The following is a 25594-nucleotide window of genomic DNA, read 5'->3' as shown; positions in this document are numbered from 1 at the left end:
TCTTTTAAACCAGCGATTCTATAATCTGGGAGCTCTAAAACAGTAATTTCTAATTTTCTTAGAAATAGTTAAGTTTAATTAAATAATTAAATAGTCAGACAAAGTAAGTAGTAACAGGGAAGAATAATGAAGATAGAAGACTGTGTGAGAGTTCATAAGATATTTGAGAAGTTTGATTACATGTTCTGAAAGATAACTTTCCCAACTGCTAACATCCCACTACATATTTTCCTTTTTCAATGTCCCTTTCATTATACCGCTTCCTTTGCCTTTGGGCCTTTTGAATGGAAAAATCAAGTATTTGCAGCACTATGTAAAAGACATGGATTCAAACATGACACATTTAATTTCCACAAAAATATATTTAATAAGCTTGTTATATAAAATCAAACATTTAACATTTTCAACATTTTATCAATTCAAACTCACTGGTAACTGGGAGTGCTCTATTTTGGAAGATTACCTAAACATATATTTACATATTTACAACACAGGTAAATATAACTGAAGAGCTACTTCAACTAATGTTGAAATTCACAGAATTCTAGAGATTTATAGGCTAAAAGTGCCATAAATTTATCTGTAGTCAAATGTACTGCACTAATTATGAACAATATCTTAGTAAGTATTAAAAGGAAAAAAACCTGGGAGGGAAATGGTGATCTTAAAGTTCTGTGACAAACTGTTAGAAGATACGTGAAATCAATTTAATGACCAAGATTTCTTGACGAGTCCCTGATTGTCATTTTTGGCAGCTCAACCCAGTCTGTTGAGATGGCAGTGTGCTATATGCTGTCCGGAACCCTGCACTGTCTCATCAGAGCCATGCTCCTAAATGCTCCAAGGGCCCTGGTCAAAAGTAAGGAAATGATAGCAACTCTGAGTGCTGTATACACCTTTCCCATACAGGCTAAGGCCTTATGCCTAAATTTATTACTAAAAGATTACAGGCCTTTTACCCTTTCATACCAAAAAATACATTCTTACCATGTTTTAAAAGGGTTCTTTCTTTCCATTTTGGGAGGAGGTGAACCCTATGCATTATATATAGAAATATATCACAATTAAGGTCCCAAATCCTATTTTGCATTTTAAACTATGCAATAATAATATTTAAACCATCTGATTTCAGACAATATTCCACATTAAAGCAGTACACATCTGTTTTCAAATACTGCATAGGTTGTTTTTTAAAGAAATGTACTGCTACTGTATGAGTTTACCAAGTGATCATTTCCTATTTACTCTCTGGTTATAATCACAATTCTTGCTGCATTTGTCTCCACTGAGAATATTCAAAGCAGTTTCTAATATATAGCGTTTTAGAAGTGTTTGCTGTGTTGGCTTTTAAATGATAAACATTTTTTTGCTCAATAAAATAATATTTTTAATAACAAAATACATGTAAAATTAGAATTTTATCATTTCCAAAAAAGTTGCCTTTATTAACCAAAGTACTTGTTTGCAGTTTTTTATCTGTGAAAATATTTTAAAGCCCTTACAAAAACCTAAATTTTATTTAAAAAAAAATTAACTTAAAAATTCTTGCCATGTTGCTGGGCATACCACTGCTGTCTCTGCTTGCGGTTTTCCAACTCTGTGAGCAGAGCCTGTCTGTAGGCTTCATACATTTTAACAATCTGTTCCAGTTCTTTCATGAAAAGCAACTTTAGCATTCCCTGGTATGTATCCAGGTCAGCCAGTTGGAAGAGTTCCCACTTGAGAATGTGGTCATATCTGTTTTAAAACATAATCATGCATATGTTCACAACACATACAGAAACAGGTATTGACAGCAACAAAATAATCTATTTTTATAAAGATCAACTTTATTATATCTAACAAACCATAAGCTTTAATTAAAAATAACTGAGTTGTTAACTTATTTAAACAGACTATCTTTTTAGGGAGAGGAGAAAACTGCTGATACTACTTCGTTTCAATTTAAGTTAAAAAATACCCATTTCTTTAATCTTTATCAATTATTCTAATGGTAACATTAGACAACAATTAACACAGATTTCAGACCACTGTGGTTCTGTAATTTCAGAAAAACACACATGCTATTGCTGTTCATAAGTTCATCTAAAGTTAATTATCAGGACTTAAGAATGCTGTAGACCACATTATGCCTGAAAATAATATACAAAACTGGGCAAAGTCACTGGGTCATTAGTGTTGATAGAGCTTTCTGAAGAATGCTATCACTACAGTAAACAAGGAACTAAAAGGAGAATGAAAAGGAGCCATCATTTGTGGGCTTTTTTCCTGAGGTGAGTATACACTATTAAAACAGAAAAACTCAATCAGAAAGGGAAGAATAAGTTATTTTCAAAATGAGAGTAAGTATACTGTAGAAGTGTGTGGAGAAGGACTCATGTAAGATTGTATTTACATATATCTTAGAAGGCTTTTTAGTCCTTCAATGGTAAGTTGGTCCCATACTGAGAGGGAAGTAGTAAGTAATAAAAAGGAGTAATTTACACTCTATATTGAAAGACCTGAAGCCATCACTCTACTCCCAATTTCCCCATTTTACAGATGAAAAAACTGAAACCTAAAGAGGGTATATCTCTCTTGCAAGATTGTTTAGTGACTAAAAAATCAGAAAGGCAGAGAGTAATAGTTTTTAATGTTAAGTTTAGACAAAGAACTTGAAGTTCTTCTCAAATCATATTGCACAACAGATACAATAGGAAGCTTTGATTGTAAATTCTAGTAAATTTATTATTAATAGTTACATTTCCTACTCAATGATTCTTTGGTAATTCACTTACCATCTTATTCCAAAAGTATCATCTAATATATTTTTAAAGGGTTTTTAAAAAGGGAAACCGTAAACAAATAATGAGCAGTCAATATGAGCCACACTGACATATTTCTGTACAACTTGGGTACATGTACCATGAACCCCAGGAGCACAATACGCAGAACCACAAGGTAAATATATCTTGTGGGATCCTAAATTTACCCATTTAATTACTTGAGTGCTGCAAATCTAACAGGTATACTTGGTAGAAAGCTTTATTTTTTATTTTTATTTTTTTAATTTTTTTCAACATTTATTTATTTTTGGGACAGAGACAGACAGAACATGAACGGGGGAGGGGCAGAGAGAGAGGGAGACACAGAATCGGAAACAGGCTCCAGGCTCTGAGCCATCAGCCCAGAGCCTGACGCGGGGCTCGAACTCCCGGACCGCGAGATCGTGACCTGGCTGAAGTCGGACGCTTAACCGACTGCGCCACCCAGGCGCCCCATAGAAAGCTTTATATTCTCTTTAGTGGGAAACTCCAATATAAATAAGAGAGATACTATAAGAAATACTCAATGAGCCTCTATGAAATAACAGTTACAAGGTATTTCCTAGAACCTCTGCCATGCATGTAGTTTAAGATCTTATTTGTTTGAGACAAATTCATGATTCCTAGCAAAAAAACAAACAAACAAACAAAAAAACGCTTCAGGTCAGAATTCCATAGCTAAAGGACACTGCAGCAATGTCTATTGATTCAAGATGCTTAAATTGATGACGACAGTTGGAACTATAATAACATTAAAGCTCATTTATCATCTGTGTACTTTCTAGCAAGGAAAAAGAAGGGAGAGGATAAATTAGTAAGTATCACACTTGTTTTAAGATAGGACTATCACTCTAGAAGCATTCAAATTTTGAAAAAAGGAAAAAAAATAGCTTCACACAATTTTCTGACTTCCCAATCACTGCATTTAGCATCAAAAACAGGATTAAGGGTAGAAACAACAAAATCAGAATAATTACAGAAAATCCATTGGGAAGAAGAAAAAGCACTCCAGAAGAGCAGAGATGAGAAAAGTATGCAATTTGCCAATTCCCAGTCCAAAGTCTTGCCCCCTTGCTATTTCTATGGCGTTACTTCCCTTCTCATATAAAACTTCCCAATATTCCTGTTTTGTTTTGTTTTTTAGGAGAAGTAAATATTTTCCATTCTTTGCTTAACTAGCCAAATTATCTGATTCCCCAGGCTTAATTTTTAGTCACTTATACAATATATAGGTAAATCATTCAGAAAATAGGCTGTAAACTACTTCAGTAGCCTATACTTAGTTTCTCTTTTTGCTGTTTTTCCTAGGGCAGTATTCTATTCAAGTAATTTCTTATAAATAACTCACACATGCAAATATCAATTGCTGTCGTCCTACCAAAAAATTGTGTTCATACTCCAGGGAATGCTGTCTTTAAGGAGCCAAAAGTCCTACTACTTCCAGCTCCAGGGACATGCAGCCTATGTCCCTTCATTGTGCCTGTCCTGCCTGTAACATTCTTCCTTTCTACCCACACCCAGAGCTGGGGCAAGACAACACCGCAGGACCGCCAAGCCGTAAGGAATAAAATACAGTCCATGCGAAGGTGATGCTCGGACTGGTGTTGGGGTACGTGTGTATGAGGAACAATGGAAAGTAAATATGCTCCTGATGGCTTTCTCCTGTTATATATTAAACCTTATAACTTATTCTAGAGTTCAGCTTGATTACAGCTATATGATGCATTACAGACTTCTGAGTAGCCTCAGAAATACAACTTCACTGGGGCCCCTGGATGGCTCAGTTGGTTAGGCATCCGACTTCAGCTCAGGTCACGATCTCAGTTTGTGAGTTTGAGCCCCATATCGGGCTCTGTGCTGACAGCTTGGAACACGGAGCCTGCTTAGGATTCTGTGTCTCCGTCTCTCTCTGCCTTCCCCCACTCACACTCTGTCTCTGTGTCTCTCAAAAATAAGTAAAAACATTTAAAAAAAAAATACAACTTCACTAAAATTCATCAATAAAAATTTGGAACAATCTAAGTCAAATTCTGGAAGTATATGCAAAATTATTTTGGTAAATTACTGCTAGAGACAGAATTTTTAAATTTCTGGAAATCAGATTGGCAACTGTTAACAAAAGGAGAAAAGATGGTAGTTTTTTGGCTAAAACCTCTCCTTTGATAAGTAAATGATTCTCCATTATCTACTTCATAGAGAACAGCTCATCCTTTGTTGATAGAACAATATCAACTATTTCCATTCTTTTTAGAGACAAAAATTTTGGACCAACTAAAAAGTAACAGGTTCCTAACACTCTTAAGTTTTTAAGCCATAAAGAAGTACTTGCTCTCTTGTTTCAGTCTGGCCTATTGTGAGAGTTCTGACCTATTTGGGAAAAAAAAAAAAAAAAAAACTAAGTTGTTCATTTCGTAAAGTTTTATAGCTAGCTCACAGAACCAGAGTTGAAAGGGCTATGATCTCTGGGAGTGTGTTTCTTTTCATAAGAAGCAAGGAATTTCACTTACGTACTATCTTTTTCTTCCAAAAGGAGAGCTTTTTTTGTTATTCCTAATGATGATTATAAAGTAGAACTAACATAAAGTAGGAAGAATAACCCTCCTCGATCTTATCAACTCCCAGAAATAACAAAATTTAACAGGCACATATTCTTCCAGACTTAAGGAACACATAAATATGCATATTCTGTAGGACATAATATTAGCATATGAACAAAGGCTGTACATAGTGATAGGTCAACTGGTACCAAGAGTGAAAAAAGAGGGAAAAAGGGATGAAAAGTCCATCTGCTATTATTCCTTATTCCATTCCTATACTGTATAGATACAATCAGATAAAGAGGCTTCAGTAGGTTAGCCCAGGCACCAAACCAAGCTAAACATCTATGGATAATTAGGTACCTAATTTCAAATAACCTAAAACCAAACTTTTGAAAAGTATTGTTTATATCTTGCAAAATAATATCTATAATTAAAACCTTTTAAAAAATTACGTTATCAAGGCTTAAATTTGACTTAGGGGGAAAAAAAGACCCTCCAAGATTGTTTTGTCTCCATATCAGACCACAGATTAACACTCATGAATTTACAGACTGAGAAGAATATTTATGTTGGCCAAAAATTAATAAATAGTTCATAATAAAAGGCCAATAATTTTATGAGAATGTTAATGTGGTCTAAATGAGCAGAATCACGATCAAATAATTATGAGACCCTTGAGGTAACCTATCAATTATTCAAATGAAAAGCCTGAAAAGAAGATAATAAAAACAAACAGCTCTAAGCAAGAAAAATAACTTCTAAAATCTCTAGGCTAAAGGCATACACATATGCATGATTGAATGCAGATGCACACACGGTTGGTAAACACAGAGTAACATGGCAAAAATTTAGATCAGAGTTGGCTTAACCCCCTGCAAATTTTATTTCAATGATCATCCTTCAAAAGTATGGTTAAAAGTTACTATTTCAAAAAATATATATGAAAGGTTTTACATTCCTTTCACTTGAATCTCAAAGATTTAATTTTTTTCCCCCAAATTCACTACCCAATCATCTTATACTCTCTAAAACTCTTCTTTGGGCTATTTTATACTGATAATTTTGGTTTCTGAAATACAAAAAAGAAATAAAGAATAAGACTACAAAAACAAGTAACTAAATGTTACCTTAACAGAGTTGTTAAAAGTACATGCAATTATTACGTGTGAAATGCCTAGACAAGTAACAAGAATTTATTAGCTGCTCAGTATGTAATAATTTATTAAATCAGAGCATTATTAATTACAAAAATTAAGAGCATGATCTTTGTAACTAGAGATAAAAGTCTGAAATCTACCACTTAATAGTTGTATGACCTTAGCAGCGATAAAGCCTCCATTTTTTAATATTTTTTAACCTGTAAAATGGTTTTAGAAAGATTATATGAGATAACATACATAAAAACTAGCACCCTAAGATACATGGGAAGCACTGGATAATTAATAACTATTTATTTTCAAACACCCCCTTTTCTGAAATCATAGCACTTTGTATATACCAATGTTACTCATCTTATCACATTGGGTTACTGACCTAGTACCTACTTCTATTTTCCCAGACGAGAAAGGCTCTTTAAGCCTGGCAAATTCACAGACATCTTTAAAAACTGGCCCACCTAGCGTTTTCTTCTTCAGTGCAGCTTTACTAGCTCCAATCCATAGTAAGAAACCATACTAAGTGCTTACACAAGGCAGCCACCATGCCATGTGCTTTAAAATGTGTGATCATTTATGAATAAAAAAAAAAAATGTGATCATTTATCCCCCACAGTTCAGTAGAAGAAAAAAACTTAACTCTAAGTTCAGGAACTTGTCCAAGGTCATTCAGTAAGTAGGTGATGGAGCCAGAAATCAGACTTAGTTTCCTTCCTGACCAATCTTGACCACTCTTCTATACCTCTGCCCCCAATCATCATCATCAGCAGCAGCATCATCATCATCATCTTTACTAAGCTCTCAATGTACAAGGTACTGTTCATAAAAAATACTTTAGATGCACTATTTTATTGAAATCTTAATAACCTTAAGAATAGGTACTATTACTGTCCTCAATTTACAGAAGATAAAACTAAGTTAAGTACTCTGGCACAGGGTTACACAGCTAAAAAGTATCAGTAAACTCAAAGAATCTCATATCAGAACTTACAGCCACTACATATATTATTTCCTCAACACCCTTGTATCCTGCTGTTTCTTCCTTGTACCCAGGACTTACCTGGGTCCTTACTTTTATCACAAGGTATGTATCACTTATATACAAGTTAATCTACCCGCTATGAGAATGTAAGCTCCTTACTGTATCCCTAATATAGCCCAGGTCTGCGAACAAAGAAAGATTTAATAAATGTCTGCAGAACTTGTATTTGTAGCAAATGATCTTTAAACTTTATAACCTGTGATAGCTGTTCCTCAAGTAAAATATTAGTTAAAAGCCCAATATTATTAAGAGAAAAAAAAAGGTGCTACTGCTCACCCCTCAATAAAACTCTGTGCTATAAATTCACTTACTTCACAGGAGCTCGAGCATATACCTGAAGCCAGTCAGGAATTTCTGCAGTATGGTATGGATTTGCAGGTACCAGCAGGGACTGATTTCTTTCAGTTTGCTGTGGTTGATATGTGACAGGAGGGGGCTGATCATACCGAGGTACACTAAGAAAAAAGAATCAACATTCATCAGGATAAAGGCTCTAAATCTAAACAAGAAATTATAAAGAATATTATTTGATGTTTTTCAATGTGCCTCTTGCCTAAACTGAACTCCTTCTACCATATAAAAAAACAGAGATGTGCCTTTTGTTTTTTACTATACCAGAAGAGGAGTAAAATCCACCTTCTCCAGGAAAATAACAGGTCATTAGTGATAGATCGAAATCTAAACTAAATCTTTACGTGTGTTTAAGAAATTTCTTCTGTCTAGTATTTAGTCTTTTCAAGGAATGTCAAAGGAGGCCATAAAAAATCTGGAGATAAATTATAACCTTCATAACAGAAACTTAAAATTAGAATTACAATTTTCAGTAATAACTAGTAACTAGCTATACATTTATATTGGAAAGGTTGGTAGTTTCTCTCAAAATGAGAATGGATATGTTCTTCCTCCTTCAGGCTGAAAAGAAGGTCTGGAATATGTAGTACTGTAAGAGTGAGGACTGGGCTTGAAATATCCACATTAACTGTAGTATTTCCTTTCTGCATTTATCAACTTACCAAAGTTAGAATTGATTAGAACTCATTTTAAATCACAGACTTAAAAAAAAAAAAAAAAAAGACCATGCTTTTAATTAGTTCTAATGGCCTAACGGGTTGGACAGAGAGAACAGCAAAGTGGGGAGAGAACTGTTATATGGGAAAATAGTAAGGAAAAATACTGAACCACCTGAAGGCTAAAGACAGAAATCTGGGAGGTCAAAATGATCTATTTCAGAATTGGAGACAAAACCAGAAGAGCCTGCCCCAAACATCAATATTTATGTGTATACCAGAAAAGGTCATTACAATACTAAACTAGGATTAAAATAAATGTTAGACTGTGATTAACAATTTAAAGATCAATATCCACTGAGTTCTACTCCTGAAACCAATACTACACTGTATGTTAACTTGAATTTAAAAAAAAATAAAGATCAATATCCAAATGGTACTGTGTTTTATCCTTATCTGTTCTTTCTAAGTAGGTACAAAGTAAAATATTCCTTGATAGTGCAACTGGGAGGTGGAAAAGAACTGCGGCTCTGCAGTCAAATATGCCTGGAGGGTTTTAACCTCAGCTTGGGCACCTTACAAGTTATATGAATGTAGGCAGAACTGCTTCACTTTTCTAACTTTCAGCCTCTTTACTTGTAAATTTGGAATAAATTCATACCAAAGATGATTGTTCTCAACAGTAAATGAGCTAATGTAAGTCAAGAGTTTTGTATATAGATTAGCATAGCAGAGATAAACAGCTATTAATATTATCTATGTGAGCTTAAGAAAGGTGTTTATTCTCTCCTGTTTAATGTCTACAGAGTTGCTAAGAGAAGCAAATTGTGAAAATACTTTGTAAATTAACAATTCCATAGTAAAAGTTACTGATGACAAACAGAAAATTCAGCTCATGGTGGCTTGGTAGGTTAAGCGTCTGACTCTTGATTTTGGTTCAGGTCATGATCTCAAAGTCGTGAGATGGAGCCCGCGTGAGCCTCAGCACAAAGCCTGCTTAGGATTCTCTCTCTGCCCCTCCCCCACTTGTGCTCTTGCACATGCATGTGCCCTTGTTCTCTCTCAAAATAAATAAACTTAAAAAAAAAAAAAAAAACAACAGCTCAATATACTCCCAAATCTGGTTGTCAGGACCACAAAGTCTTCTGCCACCAGGTGATAGCAATCTGTCATCACATTTGGTTTTTGGGTTTTATTTGTTTGTTTGTTTTTGCATTTCCCATCATTATTCATCAACAAACATCACTGTGCTCCCACTATGTGCCTGTCTCTGTGTTGGACGCTGGGACACAGCAGGAATAAGTGGAACTCATCCCTGCTCTTGGGTAGGAATTGTGATCAGGTAGAAGCGGGAGACTCAAAATTACTCCCATGACATAGGCCTGAAAATGGAGTCCAGGGAAGGCAGCAGCTTGCCTGAAATGGTATAGAGAGTAGGTGAAGGGACCAGAGCCCAAAATAGGCAGAGTGGCCAGTCTGGCTCTTTTGAAAGGATGACAATTTCATTTGTTCAATAAACAATGATTGAATGTCACCAAATGGAATCACTGGGGAAAAAAACTTTTCAAAGTTGAATTAATAAATCCAAATATGTAAAATGATTAAAATAACACAATAATGATAAAGCTTAGTTTTTTAGGTGATATTAAAATCTATTTTCACAACAATTTTAATGGTTCTAAAAAATGCCAAAGTTTGTTATCACCAAAGATCTGCGTTATGCTAGATATTAAGGAACATCTATCAGCATGCTGACGATATTCTACCCATTTTAAATCTTATGGTTCAGAGAGAGTTAACAGGAAATATTTTCAATTTCATTAGTAAACTAATACTAGCTTTTTATGTACTTTGAAATCCAGTGTGTATCTTACATTTACATACAATATACCTCAATTTGGATTAATTACATTTCAAATGCTCAAGAGCCACATGTGACAGCTGGCTACAGTAGTCACAGGACTAGAAATCTGACCATAAATGAGATCTACAGGATAAGCCCAAAGGATCACTGGCTACATTTGTTTATTTTTATTAGAAAAATTTTTTTAATGTCTATTTATTTTGAGAGAGAGAGGGCAAGTGGGGGAGGGGCAGAGAGAGAGGGAGAGAGAGAATCCCAAGCAGGCTCTGTGCTCTCAATGCAAAGCCTGACATGGGGCTTCAACCCACAAACTGTGAGATCATGAACTGAGCCGAAATCAAGAGTCAAATGCTCAACTGACTGAGCCACCCAGGCGCTCCTCACTGGCTAAATTTATTAAAAAGATCTGGGATGTTTTGTACAGTTCCAATTTTCACTTTCTTGCCTCACAACAGTAAGAAACAGAACATAAGTGTCAGAAACTGAGTAAAACAGTAAGATGTTATAATTCAGAAGAATATTTTGACACACTAGGAGGAAGGTCTGTATTATTTATAGAAATTGAAATGTAAATAGATAAATGTTTTATTTATTTATTTATATTTCTGGATATCTACAATCTAAACACTGGCATATTAAAGCAAAATCTGATAAGAATAATGATCGTGTTTTTGAGTTTGTCTAAAAAGTTTTTTTTATATATATAAAGCTTATTTTGAGAGACAGAGAGAGAATGAGTGCTTGGGGGAGGGGCAGAAAGAGAGAGAGAGAGAGAGAGAGAGAGAAGAAGAAGAAGAAGAAGAAGAGGAGGAGGAGGAAGAGGAGGAGGAGGAGGAGAGAATGAGAATGAATTCCAAGCAGGCTCCACACAGTCAGTGCAGAGCCTGGTGCGTGGCTTGAACTCACTAACTGTGAGATCATGACCTGAGCCGAAATCAAGAGTCAGGCACTAGTTAACTGGCTGAGCCACCAGGCATCCCTTGTTTTTTGTCTTTAAAGATTTTATTTGAAAGTGATCTCTACTCCCAACATGGGGGTCAAACTCACAACCCCCATATCAAGAGTCGCACACTCTACTGAACCAGCCAGGTGCCCCTAAAAAAAATTTTTTTTTAATTATTAAAACCGTTACTGAATCTAAGTCCTAAGAAAAATGTCATAAACTTTTAAAAATAAATCTTTCAAATATCAAACTTCAGGATGCCTTTCTCTTTAACGAAAATAGGAATTCAAAATCTAACATTAGATAACCTCAATAAAAAAACTTAAAAATAGAAGTGAAACTATACCTAGGAGCACAAGGATGCCTATATTGAGCCTTCTTATTTGTGTGATCCACGTAATAGGTTCCAAACTCTGATGACTCAACTCGCTCCCATCCTGGAGGAAGTCCTTCTCGCTCAAGAGGATGGCTCCAATGAGTTGTATTTGTGTTGTGATCTATATAATATTTTCTCCCTCTCATTGTCCAGTCCACAGACCAGCCAGGAGGAAGAGGTAAATCTTCAGAACCATGGTTAGTTAAATTTCCTAAAGATGTAGCAGCAACTCTCCCAATTCCTGAGGATAAAGAGAGAAAAAGAACAGAACAACTATTCAAAGCTAAAAAATATGCCATATGAGAAACAGTTACAAAATCAACTATCCTGCTTACACTCTTTGGCCAAAATCCATGATTTCATAATTATAAATAAAAATTTTCATGAAACTAGCCAGTATTACTAATGTTTAATTACAAAAAAGGGAGGAAACTAGATTTCCTCTTTGAAATTAGTTTTTTTTTGGTTGATGCCTCCATCACCAGGCTATATAAACATTTAGCTATTAGCAAAGCTACTTAAGTATGTATATTGCTAAAGGAAAAGTGAGGAAAATAAAATTTCACCCCATTCAAGATTTAAGATTTGACATCTCACCTAAAACAGCAAAAATAAATTTGTAAAACTGTTTCTGGTTTATGATTACTTAAATATAATCTAGCTGTGCCCTAGAACCATTAAGTAAATTTATCAAGGTAGCATCATATGAGGTCAACATACAAAAATCAATTAAATATCTGTATACTAGCAACAACTGGAAACAGATTATACCACTTACTATAGCTCCAAAAAATCAAATATTTACATATTAATGAAACAAAATATAGACAACAAATTACATGAAGAATCTGTATGCTGAAAACTACAAAACACTGATGAGAGAACTGAAAGATGACCTATCATGTTAATGGACTGGAAGACTCAACATAAAGATGCCAATTCTTCCTGAAATGACCTTTAAGATAATTCCACTCAGAAGTCCAGCAGGAGTTTTATAGATACAGACAGAAATAGGCAGACTCTAAAATGTATATGGAAAGACAAAAGAACTACAGAAGCCAAGAAAAAATTTTGTTTTAATTATTTTTAATGTTTATTTTTCAGAGAGAGAGAGAGACAGAGAGAGATCAAAATTGAGCAGGAGAGGGGTAGACAGAGGGAGACACAGAATCTGAGGTAGGTTCCAGGCTCTGAGCTGTCAGCACAAAGCCCAATGCCGGGGCTCAAACTCACGAACCATGAAATCAGGACCTGAGGTGAAGTTGGACACTTAACCAACAAGCCACCCAGGTGCTCCAAAGAGCCAAAAATTAAAAAAAAAAAATAAGAACAACGTTGGAGGATTCAAGCTACCTGATTTCTTTTTTAAAGTAATCTCTATGCCCAGGGTGGGGCTCGAACTCATGATCATAAGATCAGGAGTCACATGCTCTACCAACTGAGACAGCCAGGTTCCCCTTATATTACCTGACTTAAGAATTAAAACAGCGTGGTATTGGCAAAGGACAAACAGATCAATGAAACAAAGAATCCTAAAATATACCTACACATACACTATCAATTGGTTTTAACAAAGATGAAAAGACAATTTGATAAAGGATAGTTTTTTCAACAAATGGTGTTAGAATTGGACATCTATATGCAAAAAAATTAATCTATACATTCTACCTTCTATAAACCTAAGAGGGATCATATACCTAAACATAAAACTATAAAACTTTAAAAAAAAAAAAGGAGGATAAATTTTTGTGACCTTACATTAGGCAGAGTTCTTATATGCTGAAAGTGTAACCTATAAAAGAACCTGTATACAAATGTTCACAGCAGCTTTATTCATAATAGGCAAAAACTGGAAACAGCCCAGATTCTTCAATAAGTGAATGGGTTAAATGAACTCTGATACATATATAACCCAGAATACTATTTGGCAATTGAGGAACTATGATACATACACCAATTTATATCAATCTCTAGGGAATTTTGCTGAGTGAAAAATGCCAATCTATCTCAAAAGGTTACATGCTGTATAATTATATAACATTTTTGAAATGATAAAATTTTAGAAATGGAGAATAGTGATTATTTGCCAAGGTTGGAAAGAGAGGTGAGTGTGGTTATAAAAGGGCAAACATAAAAGATCCTTGTGGTGACAGAACTCTTGTGTCTTTACTATGGTGGTGAAATACACAATCTACACTACACACACACACACACACACACACACACACACACAAAGTGTTCAAGTAAAGTAAAACTAGGGAAATCTGAACATGATGGATGCATTGTACTGAGGTCAACATCTTAGCTATACTATAGTTTTGCAAAGTGTTCAGCAATGGGGGAAACTAAAGTGTACAGAGGATCTAAGTTATTTCTTACAACTGCATATGAATCTACAATTATCTTGATAAAAACTTTAACTAAAAAACAAAGAGGCATAACCTTTAGATTCAATATACATGTAATAACTGCCAAAAACATCTGAGATAGAGTGAGAACAGTAAAGAAAGAAATAGAGATAAGAAGAGAGCACTGTAAAAAACTAGTTAGCCCAAAACACTACTCTGGTATTTTCTCATTTTCCCTCCACAACCTTCCACAATGCTTCCATCTCTAGCAATCATAGGAGGAGATTTCAAACAACTGGCAAATAAAAACTTAATTTATTCAATATGTATAATAAGACCAGTACAACATCAATTCTTAAGAAAAATTAAAGAGTTCTTCAAAAAGGTACAAATTTATTTAAATGAACATTCAGAAAAATGTCCCAAAGCAGAGGGGGAAAATAATGCAACTAAATATTCTCCCATTAATTAAAAGAAAAAGAGGAGGAAGCAATCAACTCTCTGAAAGAAGATCACAAAGAAAAGCAAGAACCCCAAAGATAGGATGGTAAGACAACAAAGATAAAAGCTATGCTCAGGAAAGAAAGATGAAGACAAAAAAATGGAAGAACAAACATGCAAGGTTTGTTACAATGGAGAAACCTGGCAAATCTTAACCAAGTATGAATGTCAGTATCACCAGTAATGTCATATACATATCATGTACACCTCCCTATATTTGACACGAAGAGGATATTCCACTTTTGTGGCATTCTTTCCAAAAACGAAAATCCCAGTCTAATCATGAGAAAAACAGGAGACAAACTCTAAACTGAAGGATGATCCACAAATTATCTGACAAGTATTCCTCACAACTATCAAGGTTGTGAAAAACAAGAAAGGAATAAACAGTTGTCATAGACCAAAGAACACTAAGGAAACATGACAACTAAATGCAACAATTTGATAAGGGAGCCAAGATGTCCACAAAGTTCCAAAATGGCTCATCACCTTTACCAATGCCATATTAAACCATGATTCCTAACCTTTTCATGACACACCCCACCTATACTTTCTCAAAGTATTATGTGCACTAATTTTTTTTTTTCAAACTATTTGGGATAATTTTATAAAACCCATTGAGAGAAGAATGTACAGTACAAAATAACTCAAAACCACAGATTTAAAACAAAACATTCCTAGTAATAAAATAGGTCTAGCAGACAGGGAAAAAAAGCTGTATCAAGCTCTAGCACATGAGACCGCCCCCCCTCTAAGTTCAGCCAGAATGCTGAAACTTCAATAACCAAACATGCCAAATCTGAAAAAAGCATGCAAGGGCACATTAACACTCTTACAAAGGGAATGAGCACTGACAATTACTAGTGTCTCCTCTGTCCCTGGCCTTTTCCAAATGAAGTAGTTCATACACAAAATAACTCTAAGGTAGTAGTATCACTACCAATTTACAGACGAGGAAACAAAGATTCAAGTAAGTTATTTTACCAAAACCACAGAGTTGGTACATGGTCAAATGACGAATTTATTACTAACAAAGTGTCACACAAAAGATCAACTGTAATTCTTCAAAGAAAAAATATGACTACCATTAATACAAGAAAAAGGCAGCTACCAAGTTTGAACTCAATCAGTGGAAAAATAACTTGTTTCTGAGATACAAGGAAAAATTAGTTTTCCATTATTTCGATTAGTTTCAGAAAAGAATGAGTGGCATTCATAATCCTCAAAATAACTTCCATTTCATATAAACACCTTCCATTTATATGAAGTAAAACACTCATATGCTAAATACATTATTTCCCATACATAAGGATAAAGGATAACACAAGGATATTATTTTGTCTCTCCACCAAGATTTATTAGATATGCCGCCAAAGAATTTACAGCTGGCAGGTATCTGTGAAATCTGCCCTTATAGACAAAGCTCAAAAATTCTGGTTTGCTAATTTTGTAGTGGATATGAGAATAAAATGGAATCTGAACTCTAAGGAAGGTCCACAGGCTTCAGGGTAAAAAATACTAAACATCACAGCCCATGTTATAATCAAGATGTTGATAAAGAGATGTAAGCATTGAAACAAACCAATTACTTTTTCTCCTCCTCTGCAAAATAATTACAAATAAAGTTGTATCCCTAAAGATTATTTACATCTCCTTAAAGATGATTCTAGGTTCACTAAATATTTATGCATTTCCTGGAGTAAACTTAACTTCAGTGTTTTTTTGTAAAGTCTGACACTTTTCAGTTCAATTTTGGTAACTTGAGTTCATAAGTTCAAGTCTTGCATGGGGCTCTCTGGTGTCAGCACAAAGCCTGCTTGGGATCCTCTGTCCCTCTTCCGCTTGCGTGTGAGCTCTCTCAATGAACACTGGGGCACCTGGGTGGCTCAGTCAGTTAAGCGTGGCTCAGATCATGACCTCACGTTTCGTGAGTCTGAGTCCCACGTCAGGCTCTGTGCTGACAGTTTGGAGCCTGGAGCCTGCGTTGGATTCTGTGTCTCCCTAGCTCTTTGCCCCTCCCCCACTCCCTCCCTCTCTCTCTCTCTCTCTCTCTCTCTCTCTCTCTCTCACACACACACACACACACTCTCTCTCTCTCTCTCTCTCAAAAATAAACATTAAAAAATAAACATTTTAAAATACATAAATAAATAATTAAAGTTTTGAGGCGCCTGAGTGGCTCAGTCAACTGAGCGTCCAACTCTTGATCCCAGGATCATGGGATGGAGCCCTTTGTCAGGCTCTGCAGGGAGTGTGGAGCCTGCTTAAAAGTCTCCCCCTCTCCCCACCCCTCCCCCCTCGCTTGTGTGCAAGCTCTTTTTCTAAATAAATGTTTTAGAAGTCTGTTACTTAAACCTGTATAGAACTAAATTATTTAAATGCAAAACAAAGGAATTCAGTCTGCCATTAGTATTCCAACTAAAGACTTCCTGTTAACAGTAGAATTCCTTCCTTTGGCACATGGGTTGGGTGCCTGACCAGTACATTGGCCAAAACATTAAAGGTCAAATTTCGCAGCTAAACAGAGAACTTGCTAGGCCCTAAACCTCTTTGAGACCTTATACAATCTGTTTTTGGCTTCTGCCAAATACAGTAACATAAAGTTAACCCTTGAGATAAGGTGTTTCCTGAAAGTCTAAGTAATTGACAGGATATACTACTTTCATTAAGTCATTACAAAACTATTTTCTTCCACATCTTTTTAATGTTTACTACATTAGAAAAACAATCAAAATTTAAAGTTGTGGAAATAAATCTGTCTATAGCACATCTTTATCCTCCCACAAACTTTCTCCTTTCCATTCATTCAAATTCCTTGAACTCTTGTCAGCATAAATCATGAAAATATAATGAAGTTTCAAGTCTTTTCAGGATAAATTCAAGAAACTTCCAGCTACTTTTTCCTATTCAGATTATTTTTCTTTCTGGAAAACACAGCTGTTAGGCTTTTCTGCTCGGTTAATAATTGATTATTAATCCTTCCCTGACACTTACTCCTTCAAAGAACTGGTTTTTTTCCTAAAAGGTAAAGCATTAAATCTTATTGCCCTGATAGAAACTGTTATTAAGTGAAATTTCTCAAGTATATGATCACTGCTCTAATAAACACAAATCTTTTTTTAAAATGACATTCTTGTGGCACCTGGGTGGCTCAGTCAGTTGAGCATCCAACTTTGGCTCAGGTCACAATCTCATGGTTCATGGGTTCGAGCCCCACACTGGGCTCAGTGCTGACAGCTCAGAGCCTGGAGCCTGCTTTGGATTCTGTGTCTCCCTCTCTTTCTGCCCCTCCCTGCTCATGCTCTCTCTCTCAAAAATAAATAAACACCAAAAAAATTTTTTTTTCATGACATTCTTGGGGCACCTAGGTGGCTTGGTGGTTAAGCATCCAACTTCAGCCTAGGTCATGATCTTGCTGTTCCCAAGTTCAAGCCCCATATCAGGCTCTGTGCTGACAGCTCAGCTGTTTCAGATTCTGTGTCTCCTCTCTCTCTCTGCTGCTCCTCCATTCAGGCTCTGTCTCCCTCTCAAAAATAAACATCAAAAAAAATTTTTTTAATGACATTTTTGGGGCACCTGGGTGTGGCTCAGTCAGTTAAGTGTCCAACTTCAGGTCATGATCTCACGGTTCATGGGTTTGGGCCCCCCATGGGGCTCTGTGCTGACAGCTCAAGGCCTGGAGCCTGCTTCAGATTCTGTGTCTCCCTCTCCCTCTGCCCCTCCACTATTTGCACTGTCTCTAGCTCTCAAAAATGAGTAAATGTTAAAAAAAATTTTTTGTTGTTGTTTAAATGACATGCTTTAGAGGCACCTAGGTGGTTCAGTTGGTTAAGCGTCAGACTTTTGGTTTTGGCTCAGATCATAATCTTGAGGTTTTCTGAGTTCAAGCCCAGAATTGGGCTCTGCACTGACAGTGTGGAGCCTGCTTGGGATTCTCTCTCTCCTCTCTCTCAAAATAAATAAATAAACTTTAAAAAAAGTTTAAACTTACCAAAACTATGTCAGACTGCCACTAAGAGAGGATTAGTAGAAATTCAGTTCTTGCAGTATTTCCTCAATGATATTTTGTGAATCAAAATTTTAAAACAGTATTTTAACTTGGCATTATTAATTCTAAATACTTATATTTAGACAGAAAAGTGTTAGGAATTTTATTAGTGATGTCTCCAATACACATAAATATAAGAAAAATGAGTGTGAAGTATTTATGGTAAATAGATTCTTTTAAGCTATTATTCCTGCTACCCCTCAGCTAACCAAAACTGTCTTAAGACTCCAGATGTGAAATCTCTGGACTCATTCATTTAGTCAAGCATTTGTAGTTGCAGCACCTCCTATGCAGCCAAGTGCTATGCTAATCCTATCTGACTTTTCTCTTTCCCTCATCTCTCATATCCCATTTGTGGCCAAGTCCCATCAATGCAGATGTATCCCACTTCTTCCCTTCCCAAATGCTTGCAGCTGAGGTCAGGTCCTCATTAACATTTAAAATAATAATCTCCAGGGGCGCCTGGGTGGCGCAGTCGGTTAAGCATCCGACTTCAGCCAGGTCACGATCTTGCGGTCCGTGGGTTCGAGCCCCGCGTCGGGCTCTGGGCTGATGGCTCAGAGCCTGGAGCCTGTTTCCGATTCTGTGTCTCCCTCTCTCTCTGCCCCTCCCCCGTTCATGCTCTGTCTCTCTCTGTCCCAAAAATAAATAAACGTTGAAAAATAATAATCTCCAAACGTGCAACAAATGGAAGATTATGGATGATTGTGGAGTCACCAAAACTACTCATAAATAGTGTATAATGTTAAGAAACTCATTCAAGTAGGGGGGCCTGCCATGGCTCAGTCCGTTATGCTGACAGCTCAGAGCCAGAAGCCTGCTTCAGATGCTGTCTCCCTCTCTCTACCCTGCTCATGTCTCTGTCTCTCAAAAGTCAACAAACGTTAAAAAAACAAACAAAAAAAAAAACCTTTTTTAAAGAAAAAAAATAAAAGAAACTCATTCAAGTAAAAAGCAGGGGTATGAAACTATACAGAGTACAATCACAACAATATGAAAAAAAAAAGAATTCCATAAAAAAAAGATGAAGGAAATTAACTGAAACACTATCAATCTCCGGCCTGATGAGTACTTTCCCTTTACTTTTCCACTTCTTACAAATTTTCTATAGTAAGCAGCTATTAACTCTAAAAAAAAAAAATGAGTTTTTTTAAAAAGCTTACTATTTTGGTTGGATAACAAATTATTCCTGAGATTTAAAATTACTCAACATTAGAAATATCCAAAATAAACACCAAAGCATGCAACTGTCTAATCCTTTGACCTAGATGCTCTTTAAAAACAAAAAGGCACAGGGGCGCCTTGCTGGCTCAGTCAGTGGAGCATGCGACTCAGTCTCAGGCTTGTGAGTTCAAGCACCGTGTTGAGAGTAGAGATTACTTAAAAAAAAAAAAAAAATCTTAAAATCAAAAAGGCACTCAACCATGTTAATTTCTACATGCCTAGGAAAGCTCTCCTCTTCGATGTCCCAATGAGATTCCAAAGTCAGCTTTCACAAAATAAGCTGCTTTTACCAACTATTCTCCATTATTCCTCAATTTTCAAAACTTCAGTGATTTACTTTCTCCTAAAACCATAATTCTCAATTTTTCCTTCAAAAGCATCACAGATTTGCCCTTTTCTCTCCCATACCACTGGTACCTGCAGTTATCTTTTCTCTAGCCATCTATCTTGAGTACAACTAGTAATATTTACACACTGGCTCTTATAAAATGACTTGTTTTTTGGGGGTGTCTGGGGGCTCAGTCGGTTAAGTATCCGATTCTGGCTCACGTCATGATCTCATAGTTCATGGTTTTGAGCTCTGCATCGGGCTCTCTGATGACAGCTCAGAGCCTGGAGCCTGCTTCAGATTCTGTGTCTCCATCTCTCTGCCCCTCTTCTGCTCAACTCTCTCTCTCTCTCAAAAATAAACATTAAAAACATGTTTTTGAATGACTTGTCTTTTTGAAATCTTCGATGGCTTCTATTTGACTCATGTTTAAATCCTTCAGTCTGTTGTTGAACCACAAATCTGCATTCTGCCTCACATCTTTCTTTAAACTAGAACTACACAGTTCTTTGGATTTACATGTCTACTCTGTTTTCACCAGGTTATTCCTAATTTTCCACCTCAAATGACCTTCCTCTGCCCCTGTCTGAAGTCCAAGCTCAAAGTACAGTTCAAGTCCTACCTCTTCCACGAATCATTCTTTAAGTATCCCAGCCTGGGGTGCATAGGTGACTCAGTTGGTTAAGCGTCTGCCTTTGGCTCAGGTCACAATCTCACAGGTTCTTGAGTTCAAGCCCCACATTGGGCTCTCTGCTGTCCCTGCAGAGCTGGCTTCAGATGCTCTGTTCCCCACTCTCTCTGCTCCTCCCCCACTCATGCACAGGCATATGAACTCTCCCTCTCAAAAAAAAAAAGTATTCCAGCCTACCCTGACACCTCTTCTGACTCCCCTATTGTACTTAGTACTGCAAAGTCTAACAACCGTTCTGTGATTATTGTGTATATGTTGGTTTTGTTTCCCAAGTAAGATATCACAGGGCACAGAGGGCAGATACCAAGAAGGTCAGAGAAAATAAATAAATGATTAATACTAAATGTATAAAATGTTTTCTACACTCAGGCTCCAAACTATTTCTAAGTCACCTTGAAGTTCCCTGAGTTAAAAAGTAAATGTGTCGTGTATTTATTTTTATACTGTCAAGATTTAAAGCCTACAACTTATCAGGAAAAAAACAATCAGATAAAAGTTTAATTTTCAGCTCTTGCTTCAGTTTATCTAGTGTAATCCAGTACTTTAGGAATAAAGTAGAATTGTGCATTTCTATGTCTTCTGCCCCTTCTAAAAATATCCCCAAGTTAACATGGAAAGCAGATTGAAAAAAAATTATATGGCTAATATGTTTGTTCATTCCAAAAAGATCAACAAAACACAGGCTTAACACCCAACCATTTGACAGAAGTTTTTCTGACCAACCTGGGAAATAATTATTGAACTATGTAAGCAGTTTTGTTAAGAGAAACAATGTAGGTTCTATCCCTTACCATGCCCAATTCTTCCTATCCACCTTTCTTTTCTCAAGTTTAAGTCCACGTCCACTTTCTTTGAAACTCTAACATTCCCATTCTACCAAATTATTAACAAAACTGGCAAAATGGGAAAGTATTTTTCTGGGAATGTCTGTTGGCTTCCCAAAACAATCCAGAAAAGAGCATCTTTTTAATTGTGAATAAATCTAATGTAGGATTTGTAATTTTAAGTTACCTGAGGCATGCCTCCCCTGATTCTGTGGCATTCTTTGGAAGAGATCGTGGTTGTATTCATAATATCTATAGTCTTCATGTGCACGATCTCCAAGTGGGCGCCTTCTCTGACCATCAAAATAATTATCTGAATAATAATATCGGGAACCAGAGTCTCCATTTTCAACAGCAAAATTAACTTCTGTTAAAAATGACTGAGAAGATCCATACTCCCTAGGGACATCTGCTAGACTCCTGGCAAGATAAGAAGGTGCAGATAATCTGTTGCTTTCTCTTCTCATTATTTCATGAGGTGTTCTTTGAATTGGAGTTCTAAGAAAACTCTGGTTTCTTGAAACTATTCCATCACCAGAAGCTGAAAAGGCATTTGGGCTTGATTCTGGCAAACAGATATCAGTTCGTCTTGGAATTGTTGGACCATGTCGAATAAATGAAGGCATGAGATCTACAATAAAACAAAGAGTAAAATGACCACTTCATTAAGGAATTAAATACACTTTTCAAAAGCTGTTCATTTACACCTATTACCCCAAAATGCAAAATTTCAATGGACTCAAGCACACATCATTTAAAATTCTGACTTAAGATAGTACTTGGGTATTTAAAAATTAATGCTAATTAATATTTTCCCACTCAAATGAACTTATAATTTATATCAACGGGGTATGTGTAAACTTAGAATCAAATGTATTCTGCATACCACCACACAAAACAAGATGAAATGTCAGTAAGCTTAATTATGGTTAATGAAATACTCATTAATAAATGTGTAAAAATTGGGGCGTCTGGGTGGCTCACTCGGTTGGGCGGCCGACTTTGGCTCAGGTCATGATCTCACGGTCCATTAGTCTGTGAGTTTGAGCCCTGAGTCAGTCTCTGTGCTGACAGCTCAGAGCCTGGAGCTTGCCTTGAGTTGTGTGTCTCCTTCTCTCTCTGCACATCCTCCACTCGCACTCTGTCTCTGTCTCTCTCTCTCTCAAAAATAAACATTAAAAAAAATTTAATAAATGTGTAAAAATAGGAAACAATCTAATAGATAAAATTACCAGTATAATTTAAGATTTTTTTGTTGTTTTCAGTTCATTTTCAAAATTCCCAAAAATCCTTTTTCAAGCAAACACAATTTCAAGAATAAAACAAAACATATGTCATTCCCAAACATGTAAAGGTAAATTCCTTTAAAAAGAAAAAAAAAAAAACTTTAATTAACCTGGTTTCCTTTTGGATTACGTGGCACTAGTACATTAGTACACTAATCAAAAGCTGGAGAGCCAAAAAGTTAGCTATGAAAATTAAAAAATAAAAAGATCTCATTTCAAAGAGGCACACAAATGTTGAAGCAGTTCAAAAATGCCAAGCCTCAAACTATGGCTCCCTTAAGAACAAGTAATTATAATTCAAAACAAAAGATAACAGAACAATGGCCTTCAGGATATAGTACTTCTGAATACAGAACTTACATGGCTTAGACACGCCAGGTTAGAAAGCAAATAACTTTATAACAAAAAGAAAACTAGATTTGGAAACTTTTATTAGCTAAGTAAACAATTAAATTAGAGAGCACTAATATTAAGCTTTAGAAGCTAACTCTAGAAAATCAATATTCAAATAAGCAAGCTCAAAACTCGATGAAATTAAAAAATACTACATCATTATTTGCTTTAAAGTATGGCAAACGTGGGGCGCCTGGGTGGCTCAGTCGGTTAAGCGTCTGACTTCAGCTCAGGTCATGATCTCACGGTCCGTGAGTTCGAGCCCCGCGTCAGGCTCTATGCTGACAGCTCAGAGCCTGTTTCAGATTCTGTGTCTCCCTCTATCTCTGACCCTCCCCCATTCATGCTCTGTCTCTAAAATAAATAAACGTTAAAAAAAAAAAGTATGACAAACATATTTCATGATTTCAAGTAATGTTTAATGAAGCTTATTTGCAGCAAACTGTAACCTATCATAAATTTAACCAAAAACCTAAAAGCATATGTAACTGAAAAATAAACTGCTAAAAAAAGGTTTAAAAATCAACTTTCATGGGCACCGAGCTGGCTCAGCAGGAAGAGCAAGCAGCTCTTGATTTGTGGGGTCATGATTTCCAGACCCACATTGGGTGTACAGATTACTCAAATAAACTTAAAAAATAAATAAATAAAAATCAATTTTCAGGTTACTGATGCATCCATCTAATCTATTTTGATGTTCTACCAAGAAAGAACTGCAAATACAAGAATAAATTTCCAAAGCAGATGATGTGGTTATTATTTTTTAAAAAACATGCTCCATGCCTGGTGGCTCAGTTGGTTAAGCGTCCTGTCTTGACTTCGGCTCAGATTATGATCTCACAGTTATGTGAGTTCGAGCCCGACATCAGGCTCTGTGCTGTCAGCACGGAGCCTGCTTGGGATTCTTTCTTTCTCTCTCTCTCTCTCTCTTTCCCACCCCACCCCCCACCCCCGCGCCCGACTTGCGCTCTCTCTCGAAATAAGTAACTAAACTTAAAAAAAAAAAATGCTCTCCACACCTCTCTGCGTGATCCTGGATAAATACTAGGAACCTCTATGAACAGCTTTCCCAATTACAGTATGAAGTAATTAATGGTTAAGTCACAAGGTTATTAGGAACTTCCAAAAAGTACACTTCCACAAGTGCTCAGTATGCAGTATAAACATCAAAATATTAGTTCCTTACTTCACAAATGTCCTGAACACACAAGCAAAAATTAAAAATTAACAAGATTCAGCTGAAAAATGAGAGTCAAATACCTGAATTGAAAAGTGATGGGGAGGTGGAGAGAAATACAAACTATTAAAAAAACAAACAAACAAACAAACAAACAAACAAACTTCCTGGCAATTTCTCCTAAAATACGATAGAAATCATTTTCAGTACTTCGCCTTTTTTGGAGTGGGGGGGGGGGCGGAGGGGAGGGTGTTATTTGAAGCAATTCTCACGAATATACCAATACACATGATTTTGGCTTCTCTAAGATCTAGGATTGATGAGGCTTTGGGAAGCGGCTACAATAGCGACGGTCAACTGTCACCTCTTCACATGTCTGCATCCAGCAGAAGGGCTAAGGAATTCTACTCGGGTTTGCACAACTCCCAGCACGGACGAGTAACACCCGAAATGTTTGCAAACACAAGGCATATCTTGAAGTATCTAGAAGAGGAAAAAGTATGCCCCAGTCTAATCACTTTCACCCCCATAGCATCGGGCAATCGGCAACCTAAGTGTTTCCTTAAGAACCTCTTGCTTCCAGTAATCAAAACGAAACAACACTCTGCCATGGGGGGACAGGAAAGTTTGTTGTTTTTAGGAAGGCCCACGGAGGAGGGACTAATCTAAGTTTCTTATACTGTATCGGCTTTTAAACGATGACCACCACTTCGGGCACACAAAACATTAAAGAACAGTATTTCATAGAGACCAGTAGGAAAGAAAAGCCGCGGGAAGCCGCGTCGGGAGCCCCGCCTGGCCCCCCGCAGCCGCTCGGGCCAGGTGTGGGTGCGCCCCGCCCGACACTCACTCCGCAGCAGAGGCGACGTCTCCTTCTTCACGTACTTGCCCTGCACCTCGGCGGGCTTGGACACTTCGTTTTTGGTCTTCTTTCGGGACAGCATCCTTGTCGACGAGGCCCCAGGCCGCGCCAAGCAGCCTCTTTAGGGCTCCGCGCAGGGCGCCGGTCGGCCCCGCCGCCACCTCCGCCGGCGCCGCCGCCTC

General features: G+C 36.6%; 1 protein-coding gene across 1 annotated transcript; it reads right to left on the bottom strand.

Annotated features, from left to right (window-relative positions):
* Positions 1 to 352: 352 nt before the first annotated feature.
* On the bottom strand, positions 353 to 25587 carry SAV1 (salvador family WW domain containing protein 1). The gene is made up of 5 exons (XM_047079686.1): positions 25401 to 25587; positions 21882 to 22325; positions 11701 to 11971; positions 7852 to 7995; positions 353 to 1737 (listed from the first exon to the last, which is right to left on the bottom strand). The coding sequence occupies exons 1-5, from the start codon at positions 25492 to 25494 to the stop codon at positions 1536 to 1538; spliced, it is 1155 nt and encodes a 384-aa protein (XP_046935642.1). The 5' UTR covers positions 25495 to 25587; the 3' UTR covers positions 353 to 1535.
* Between the last annotated feature and the right edge of the window lie 7 nt (positions 25588 to 25594).

Source organism: Lynx rufus, unplaced genomic scaffold (assembly GCF_022079265.1).
Source record: "Lynx rufus isolate CCGP_SWC_20201006 ecotype Redwood Valley unplaced genomic scaffold, mLynRuf1.p SCAF_17, whole genome shotgun sequence".
Taxonomy (NCBI): Eukaryota; Metazoa; Chordata; class Mammalia; order Carnivora; family Felidae; genus Lynx; species Lynx rufus.
This window is presented reverse-complemented; position numbering and strand designations above follow the sequence as displayed.

Coding starts and splice junctions, on each gene's coding strand:
- SAV1 (XM_047079686.1), bottom strand. CDS start 25,494: ATGCTGTCCCGAAAGAAGACCAAAAACGAAGTGTCCAAGCCCGCCGAG. Junction 7,996..11,700: donor AGGCATCCTTGTGCTCCTAG/GTATAGTTTCAC, acceptor CTTTTTTCTTAG/TGTACCTCGGTATGATCAGC. Junction 1,738..7,851: donor TATGCTCGAGCTCCTGTGAA/GTAAGTGAATTT, acceptor GTTTTAAAACAG/ATATGACCACATTCTCAAGT.